The sequence below is a fragment of the Cebus imitator genome, unplaced genomic scaffold, assembly GCF_001604975.1.
Source record: "Cebus imitator isolate Cc_AM_T3 unplaced genomic scaffold, Cebus_imitator-1.0 Scaffold280, whole genome shotgun sequence".
Taxonomy (NCBI): Eukaryota; Metazoa; Chordata; class Mammalia; order Primates; family Cebidae; genus Cebus; species Cebus imitator.
Genome location: NW_016107595.1, coordinates 3,766,683 through 3,776,724, shown reverse-complemented (window position 1 = coordinate 3,776,724; position 10,042 = coordinate 3,766,683). Strand labels below are relative to the sequence as shown.

The following is a 10,042-nucleotide window of genomic DNA, read 5'->3' as shown; positions in this document are numbered from 1 at the left end:
TTTTTTTTTTTTAAAGACGGGGTTTCACCATGTTGGTCAGGCTGGTCTTGAACTCCCGACCTCAGGTGATCCGCCTGCCTTGGCCTCCAAAGTGCTTGGATTACAAGCGTGAGCCACCACACCCAGCCTAGAAAGAAAGAATTTCATGTAATTTAGAAAAAATTTTATTCTACTTATATTTACCTTTTCTGTGATGGGTGCAGCAACTACTGGATCTACAGGACTAGAAAACCTGTTGCAAAATAGAATGCCTCTGCAAGCCCTGGTTTTAATAGAAAATTTAAAAATGAAGACTCTACAATACATACTTTACTTTTCCCATTTATCTGCTTTTGGGTTTCAGGAAATTGTGAGCACCAGCTCTGGAAAGGCAGCAGGATTCACCAGCCAAAACTCTGATCTCTTCTCATCAGTTTTGGGAGGCAAGACTCCAGGGTAGAGTCAGATCTAAATATAACCTCCCAAAAGGGTGAATCTGAACAGGTCTGAGGCTAGGTGAGGACCCTATGTAGAATTCTGCCCTCTATGCGACTGGGATACTTTCAGTTTTGTTTTTTATGAGGTGCTTAAAAAAACTTAAATCACAGAGTTTCCATAATTTTAATTTTTTCTAACCACTGCCCTGTCAACTTAATACTATATACAATGTGCAATTCAAACAAATCCGTTAATATTTTCTATGGTATATATTTTTTTGAGACAGAGTCTTACTCTGTCACCCAGGCTGGAGTGCAGTGGTGTGATCTCGGCTCACTGCAACCTCCACCTACTGGGTTCAAGCGGTTCTTCTACCTCAGCCTGCAGAGTAGTGTAAACTACAGGTGTGCGCCACCACGTCTGGCTAATTTTTGTATTTTTAATAGAGACAGAGTTTTATCATTATTATTCGGGCGGTCTCAAACTCCTGATCTTATGATCTGTTTCCCCTAGCCTTCCAAAGTGCTGGGATTACAGGTGTGAGCCACTGTGCCAGGCCATTCTAGAGTAATTTTATTAGAAAACAAATAAGTACACTTAGCAAGGTAAAAGAAATCGAAATTATACAGCAGGGCACGGTGGCTCACACCTGTAATTCCAGCACTTTGTGACGCCAAGGCAGGTGGATCACGAGGTCAGGAGTTCAAGACCAGCCTGGCCAAGATGGTGAAACCCCGTCTCTATTAAAAATTACAAAAATTAGCCGGGCGCCGTGGTAGGCACCTGTAATTTCAGCTATACTCAGGAGGCTGAGGCAGGAGAATCGCTTGAACCCCGGGGAGGATGAAGGTTGCAATGAACCAAGATTGTGCCACTGCAATTCAGCCTGGGACAGAGTGAGACTCCGTCAAAAGAAAAAAATGAAATACAAATTACACGGCTGGACATGGTGTCTCATGCCTGAACTTTCAGTACTTTAAGAGGTCGAGGCAGATAAATCACGTAGTCAGGAGTTCAAGACCAGCCTGACCAAGATGGTGAAATTCCATCTCTATTAAAAATACAGAAATTAGCTGTGCGCCATTGCAGGTGCCTATAATTCCAGCTACTTGGGAGGCTGAGACAGAAGAATCACTTGAACCCAGGTGGCAGAGGCTGTAGTGAGCCAAGATCGCACCACTGCACTCTAGCTTGGATGACAAGAGTAAAACTCCGTCTCAAAAAAAAAAAAGAAAAGAAATTATAATAACAATTCTTCTGATCATAAATATTCCTTTATGTGCAGACATCAGAAATCACAATATAAACAAAGTGGCCTAAATAAAGCCAAAGATTTTGGACACATCTATTTATTGTACCAACCATATGATACATAATTCAATTCTTTATCCAGTTTCTAGTCTAGTCTAAAAGTCTCTGGATTGTAGGAACCATAACTGCTTCACATATTTTTTTTAATGCTTATATAAAATGTAAGCAACTAGTTTATCTATTTGGGTCTCCAGATTTCCTCCTTGTTTATCATCCGAGTACCAGGAAACTGGAAAAACTCTCATCTGGGTATCATCCCAAGACACCTCTTGTATGAGGGGATGGACAAACACCAGATGACTCATTTTTCTTACATTAGGACAGAAGCAGAATCAACCACTCTTGCCAACGTGACAAAATTCTGCTCTAGACATCCTCAAATGCCTCAAAGATGTCTAGGTGATTTTGACAGAATTTCCAGTGGCCTGGAGCCGATGGAGCTCCAGCTCCTAGATCATTTGTTCTGATTTGCTAGCTCTTGGGTAAAGAAACAACAAAAATACTCTACTTCAGTATCACATTTTACAGGTAAATATACTTGTGCTCATGGCTCTGGATACTTCATGGCCTCGATCTCCCACTCCAAAGATGCTTATTTACCCTTAAAATTCTAACATCAGATTCTCTTTCCTCCTGGAGTCTCTCACATAACTGTAGCAGGTCAATGAACAAGATGTGGAAAATCTCAAAGAGCCACACTCCCAAGCCGGGCGCAGTGGCTCATGCCTGTAATCCCAGCACTTTGGGAGGCTGAGGTGGGCGGATCACCTGAGGTCAGGAGTTCGAGACCAGCCTGACCAATATGGGGAAACCTCATCTTTAAAAAAAAAAAAAAAAAAAATAGCCACACTCCCAAATGGGGGCTGTAAGATGTCTATGCTGACATCTCACAATGCAGAAAATGCCTTTTGTTAGTTTTCTGTACATTCTCAATCCAAAGTCCGGCCCTTTTTTTGTAAACCCCAGGCAGAGGCCAGACCTTAGCTGCAGATTCTAGGAAAGATCTACCTGGCTCTGCATCCTTTCATATCACAGGAAGTGGAGTACAATCAAAGGAGAGACCGCCTCACAGAGGCTGCTCTAGCACATTCTACAGAAGTCTAAAAAAAAAAGACGACAGGAATACAAGTAGACACTTTATTGGGGTCAAGCTTGAGGATTACAACCTGGGAGCAAAGATGCAAGTTGCCTGGAAATGCACTCTGATTATCAGCAGTAACGAGAGAATTTGTAAAGATGACAGACAGGGACAGAGAGTGGGCACGTGCAAAGTTGTCTGTCAGAAATAATACTGATTACTGATTAGATGTATATCGTGTATATATTGTTATGGTTTAGGGTATTGGATATAGTGTCCAATGTGGCATAATGAGCTTAATTTATAGCTACTTGTGGCAATAGTGAACAGTTTCAAGAGATGGATAGATAGTTCAAGGAGGGAGAAGGACATAACTGCACTTTCATTTTAATGTCTGAGTTTGATAACCAAAAGAAATTGCATTTCTTTTTTTTCTTTTCTTTTTTTCTTTTTTAAATAAGATGGGGTGGCTGGTCTTGAACTCCTGACCTCAGGTGATCCACCAACCATGATGGCCAGGCTGGTGTTGAACTCCTGACCTCAGGTGATCCACCCACCTCGGCCTCCCAAAGTGCTAGGATTACAGGCGTGAGCCACTGCGCCCAGCCCAGAAATTGCATTTCTTTGATACAAATTTTTTATTTCCCAAATCTCAAGATCTGGATTCAAAATTGGGAGCTGCAGATTTGGGGCCTGAATGGCTGGAGTAGCAGCAGGGGTTACCTGTACATTTGTGAGCATTTTGGCAAGAGGAGGAAAGGGAAAGTGGAGATTCCCATGTCTCCACGTCTATTCAGTGCACACGTGTCACTGATTGGGTTTCTGGGCCTCATAGTCTCTGAATCAGGTGCAGGTCTGAAGATACAAGAGTCATTGAAAGAGGTAAAATGATTGATTGCTGCCCTGTGAAGTTTGTAGAAATTTGCTCTAGCCTCTCTAGAAATGATGTAGAGGACTATAGATAGCAAATAGGCAGAGACACAATTCTGCCTACATATTTAGGAGACAGAACGCACAAGTGTGAGTTGACTGGAGGACTGAGAGAAGTCCCCTCTGGAGTAAATTGTGGTTGGCACCTTATGTGTTTATATTATCTCTGGTAATTCTAGACAGTGTTTGGAAACAATAATTAAAATAAACATTTTCTCCAGCCCCAGAGAAAACCCACAATAATGGAACGGAAAGAAAACTGTTTTGTTACACAATTATACTTGAATGTGACATTCATCATAGTCAATCTGCTCAAGAGACGGCAAACACAGAATGAAGGACTAAGAATTAGTCCACAAGTAGAATTTACAGCACCACATCATACACAGTTTATCCTAAATTCACCCAGAGATCGAAGAAGCCAGCTGTGTATGTTAATTCCTTATATTCAATGACAATCTCACATCTTCATAACAGGAGGTGGTTTAGCAGCCTGAAGCCAGGTGCCTGAGGAAGGTAGGCTTTCACTCTACTACAAAAATGGCTGAACAGGGTTCTATCTTTTTGGCTATTTACGTTTTAGAGCAGTGGCTCTGTACTCCCTGGCCCTGCGCTACAGTGCTCCTGCTGGCTTTCTCCTGGTTGCTAGTGTCCTCTCCTGACCTCTACCATCTGCCACTGAGGCACAGCTCACATTTGCTGTGAACCCCATTTGTCACAGCAGCACTCTAGTGTCGCATCAGAGAGTAAAGCCTGAGCTGCAGGAGGAGAGCCCGCAGGCCTTGTGGGTAGAATTGTACCTTCACAGTAACGGAAGTGAAAGCAGTGTTTCAGCCTCAGTTTCTTCTTATAATGGTGACATGGAAAAAATACTGCTGAATTTCCAGAGATTTTGATTTTCTAGCAGTGTTTTTTGGCAAGAAACATTAGGATAAAAAATGCTGTGGTGAAGTTTACGAGGGTGGTGTCTAGTCCTGGGAGGGGTGTGGACACGTCGATATGTGGAGTGTGTGTTTGTGAGTGGGTGGGAATCCTGTGGTGGCAGCTGTGGGAAAAGGGAGTCTGTCATTAGAGCTCCTTTCCTCTAGGTTTTCAGTCCTCTGTCACCCTGGGAGCAGACCTGGAATCACAGGACAACGGGCAGTGTGACAGCCTCTGTACAGGACAGCAGAGCCTCCCATTCCCAGACACCCAGGGTTTTATTTCAGGTAAGGCCTCCGTGGTATCTTTTTTCTGGCACCAAATGTGTAGCATCTGCTGAACATCAAACAATTCTCCAACACCGACTTATCGTCTAACATTTGAATTCTGACAATACCCCGAGTCAGCACCGACCCTGATTCAGGGCTCAGTCCCATCACATTGTCCTCACTGCAGTTGCCAGTCACAAACCCCATAGGCCCATCTATGCTTCTGAGCTACAGTACTGTTTAAAAACTAGGGACTCCTATAACCTCCCAGAAGTTCAGTAACTTTGTAGAGCTACTCACAGAACTCTCCAACATGAATATAATTAGACAGCTTATTTAAGTCAAGCTACACTTTAGTTATGTTTACCGGTTTAAGATGCAGCCCAGAAAAAGCCAAATGGAAGAAATGCATAGAACAAAGAAATGAGATGGGGAAAGATGAAACACATAGATAATCCTGGAAAATATTTGTGATTAATAAAATTCTCCATCCTGTGTGCTCCGGGAACAGTTTATGGAAAGAAACACCCTTCCCACCATGTCTTAGACGGTGCTCTCTTTTCTTATCTATCACACAACCAGACACACTCTGCACATTTTCTCCTTTCTCTCATTAAAAAATTTAGCTGAGGCTGGGCGTGGTGGCTCACGCCTGTAATCCAAGCACTTTGGAGGCCAAGGCGGGTGGATCACCTGAGGTCGGGAGTTCAAGACCAGCCTGACCAACATGGTGAAACCCCGTCTTAAAAAAAAAAAAAAATTTTTAGCTGAACTTGTCTTCAGTGGTCAAACTAAAATATTTCTTTTCTTTTTTTTTTTGAGATGGAGTCTCACTCTGTCGCCCACGTTGGAGTGCAGTGGCGTGATCTCGACTCACTGCAACCTCGACCTCCCGTGTTTAAGCAATTCTCCTGCCTCAGCTTTTCAAGGTTGAGGTGTCGTGGAAGGTGTCACCTGCCACTGCACCTGGCTAGTTTTTATATTTTTAGTAGACACAGGGTTTCGCCTTCTTGGCCAGGCTGCACTCAAACTCCTAACCTCAGGTGATCTGCCTGCCTCAATTTCCCTAAGTGCTGGGATTACAGGCATGAGCCACAGCACCTGGCTTAAAATAAAATATTTCTTAATAAAACTGTACTTAAGTTTATCTTCCTTCCTCAGGCTCCTGGACCTTGGGCTACCCGCCAACCGCAGGGAGGCCCGAGTCCCGCGACAGCCACTTCCCACCGGCTTCAACCAGGCCCTCCCCTCTCTCGGTATGTTGGACCGGCGCTCTCACCATCTCTAGGCTTCCGGGGGTCCCGGCGTCTTAGCTGCGGATCTCCGTGCACCTGCAGGTCACAGGGCCACAAAGCCTGGGCCTCTAGTAGCAGAGGACGCAGAGCACTGAAGACAAACCTGGAGCTCCCGCTGCGGCGAGACACAAAGGCCGGGCCAAACCCCAAAGCCGGTGCTGTTCGCTCCAGCTGCGTGCCTGATTGGACGGTTTCCAGCCCAGCGTCCGTGATTGGACAATACTTAAGGTCCCACCCCCTCAGGCTCTGAGTGACAGATGGGATCAGATGCTGGGCTGAGTGAAGAGTGACGGCCTCAGCTGCAGCCTTTTCTTTTTTTTTTTTTTTTTTTTGAGACGGAGTCTCGCTCTTGTTACCCAGGCTGGAGTGCAATGGCGCGATCTCGGCTCACCGCAACTTCCACCTCCCGGGTTCAGACAATTCTCCTGCCCCAGCCTCCTGAGTCGCTGGGATTATAGGCACGCGCCACTATGCCCAGCTAATTTTTTGTATTTTTAGTAGAGACGGGGTTTCACCATGTTGACCAGGATGGTCTCGATCTCTTGACCTCATGATCCACCCGCCTCGGCCTCCCACAGTGCTGGGATTACAGGCTTGAGCCACCGCGCCCGGCCAGCTGCAGCCTTTTCAAACTGGGCTTGCTCCAGGAGCTGAGCCAGGCCCATCCCAGAGCATGGGAAAATTCTCTCTTTTTTACTCTTTCTGTTTTTGAATGTATTTAAAAGGTGAACGGGGCCGGGCTCGGTGGCTGACACCTATAATCCCAGCACTTTGGGAGACAGAGGCGGGCAGATCACGAGGTTATAAGTTTCAGACGAGCCTGGCCAATATGGTGAAACCGTCTCTACTAAAACTACAAAAATTAGCAGGGCGTGGTGGTGGATGCCTGTAGTCCCAGCTACTTGAGAGATGAGGCAGTAGAATAGCTTGAACCCTGAAGGCAGAGGTTGTAGTGAGCTGAGATGTCGCTACTGCACTCCAGACTGGGCGGCAGAGCGAAACTCCATCACAGAAAAAAAAAAAAAAGGCAAGTTACTTCTGCAAAAAGGGTGTTGTTTGTGTTAATCAGGATTGCAAGAGCACCCTGAACAAAGGAGGGAAGGGTTTGTTTGTTGGTTGGTTGGTTGGTTGGAGCAGGAGTCTCACTCTTGTCACCCAGGCTGGAGTGCAGTGACACGATCTTGTCTCACCGCAACCTCTGGCTCTTGGATTTAAGTGATTCTCCTACCTCAGCCTTCCGAGTAGCTGGCATTACGCCACCATGCCTGGCTAATTTTGTATTTTTAGTAAAGATGGTGTTTCTTCATGTTGGTCAGGCTGGTCTCAAACTCCCGACTTCAGGTAATCTGCCCGCCTCGGCCTTCCAAAGTGCTGGGATTGCCTGGCCCAGGGCTTTTATTTTTAACGTAAAGAATGTACATCTGTGTCACTCCCCTATGGGCTGGGATCAGACTACACAATCTAAACTGAATATTATTCCAAGTAAGGATGGGAAGGGCGATGTATGAGTCACAGTGGTGGGACTTGGGGTTTTGAAGGATAGAATGGGTGCAGAGTGAGTAACCAAGGCAACAGATGTGAGTTATTGATTAGAGTTGACAGGAAGGAAGGTTGTTATAGTAACTAGGGACAAGGAGGCATAGAGAACAAGAAAATTGATTGTGAGAACAAGCAACAGGGAAGTTAACAGGCTAAAACCTTCGAAGATGAATTTTATTGTATTTTACAGTTTCCTTTTTTAAAGCTTTTTAACATGTCGGCTTTGTTGTTTCACGTGATCTTTTATATATATTTTAAATATTTAATTTTTGTTTTGCTAATCTTCTCTGCATCGTTCCAACTTTAGTTTATGTGCTGCTGAAGCGAGCACTAGCGTGATCTTTTAAAAGGAAACGTTTATCTCAATGAGGTGAAGTAGAACTAAGGGAGCTTTTATTTTATTTTATTTTTTGAGTTGGGGTATTGCTCTTTTGCCAGGCTGGAGTGCAATGGAGCTCTCTCGGCTCACTGCAATCTCTGCCTCCCGGGTTTAAACGGTTCTCCTGCCTCAGCCTCCCAAGTAGTTGGGACTACAGGCGTGCACCACCATGCCCAGCTAATTATTGTATTTTTAGTAGAGACAGGGATTTACCATGTGAGCCAGGCTGATGGTCTCGATCTCCTGACCTCGTGATCCGCCCACCTTGGTCTCCCAAAATGCTGGGATTACAGGCACGAGCCACCGAGCCTGGCCTGGGAGGTTTTAATAAGTGTTGTTTATGTAAGTCTTCGTACTAGCCCATGGATGCACGGTATGACAGAACACGCAACAAGAATGGGTAAACCTATTACAGCTGTAAGAGAAGAAAGAATTGAGGCTGGCCGGGCGTAGTGGCTCATGCCTGTAATCCAAGCACTTTGGAGGCCAAGGCGGGCGGATCATCTGAGGTCGGGAGCTCAAGACCAGCCTGACCAACACGGTGAAACCGTCTTTAAAAAAAAAAGAAAAAAGAAAAAAAAGAATTGAGGCTATATTTCTTTTTATTTACTGAGCCATCTCTCTAGCCGTTCTAAAAACGGGTGACTCCAGAATTTTTAGCTAATTCATTCGAGAAAGTGGTAAATCCTTGTAAGTTCCTTGTTATGTTCTGATTGGGGGCAGTATTGTTTGGGATAAAGATGCTACACTGAGTTTTAATCATAACACAAACTCCTCCATTTTTAGCTAATATTATGTCTAGGGCCATTTTGTTTTTCTAAGTTATCTGGCTAGTAGGCCTTAATTGGTCAGCTATTTCTTTGACAGCATTTCTGGTGTAAATAATAAACTGCTGTTGATTACAATAGATGTAATTTATCTAATCTACATTTTGTTTCTTTTCTGGTCTCTGAATACCATAATCTACATATTTATTAATAGTTACCCATGGAAATATTGATTTAAATCCTGCAGCTATTTGATCTTGGGCTTTGAATTTATCAGGTACTCACTGTGGGAATCCAATTATATCTCAATAAACTTGAGAGTCAAAAGACCCTTAAGGGGCTTCTCGTAGGTTACAGTGCGGTGGTTTTTCTTTTTCTGGTTGATGAAATGCCAGGGTGAAAGGGATAGCCAATTGGACAAGAGTGCCAAGTGCCGTTCCAGTTACTTGGCAGAGTGTCCAGTAAGGGCCCACCACAATACCACCATACGCTCCAAGATGAACAAGGGCAGGCTGGTAAGCTCTTGGAAAGGCGTAAGCTCAGTGTATCCCATTAAGTCTCTAAGAAATGCCATGTCCTGGCACGGCAGCTGCGTGACTACCAGGAGCTGATGAACATCAAACTGGCCCTGGACATCGAGATCGCCACCTACCGCAAGCTACTGGAGGGCGAGGAGAGCCGGCTGGAGTCTGGGATGCAGAACATGGGTATCCACACGAAGACCACCAGCAGCTATGCAGGTGGTCTGAGCTCTGCCTATGGGGACCTCACAAGCCCCGGCCTCAGCTACGGCCTGGGCTCCAGCTTTGGCTCTGGTGCGGGCTCCACCTTCAGCCGCACCAGCTCCACCAAGGCCGTGGTTGTGAAGAAGATTGAGACCCGCGATGGGAGGCTGGTGTCCGAGTCCTCTGACGTCCTGCCCAAGTGAACAGCTGCAACAACCCCTCCCAGCCTGCCCCTCCTGAGGCTGCCCCAGAGCCCGGGAGGGAGGCTGCTGTGCAGGGGAGCACAGGGAACGGGAGACCCACCCGATGCTCAGCCCTAGCCCTCAGCTCACCTGTGGGGAATTTACTGCCTGGGGAACCCCCTTGCCCATGCCTCCAGCTGCAAAACAATTCAATTGGCTTTTTTTTTTT

The 10,042-nt window shown here is 45.4% G+C and overlaps 1 protein-coding gene across 1 annotated transcript; it reads left to right on the top strand.

Moving 5' to 3' along the window:
• The first annotated feature begins 4,735 nt into the window (after positions 1-4,735).
• On the top strand, positions 4,736-10,036 carry LOC119467331 (keratin, type II cytoskeletal 8-like). The gene is made up of 4 exons (XM_037728814.1): positions 4,736-4,742; positions 4,825-4,944; positions 6,088-6,182; positions 9,472-10,036. Exons 1-4 carry the CDS (start codon positions 4,736-4,738, stop codon positions 9,832-9,834), a joined length of 585 nt encoding a protein of 194 aa, XP_037584742.1. The 3' UTR covers positions 9,835-10,036.
• Positions 10,037-10,042: the final 6 nt, after the last annotated feature.

What these genes read in the sequence shown, in the direction of transcription:
- LOC119467331 (XM_037728814.1), top strand. An exon ending in CACCCAGGGTTTTATTTCAG is followed by an intron (nt 4,945 to 6,087) that starts GTAAGGCCTCCG and finishes TTCCTTCCTCAG; the next exon opens with GCTCCTGGACCTTGGGCTAC. An exon ending in CCAGGCCCTCCCCTCTCTCG is followed by an intron (nt 6,183 to 9,471) that starts GTATGTTGGACC and finishes TAAGTCTCTAAG; the next exon opens with AAATGCCATGTCCTGGCACG.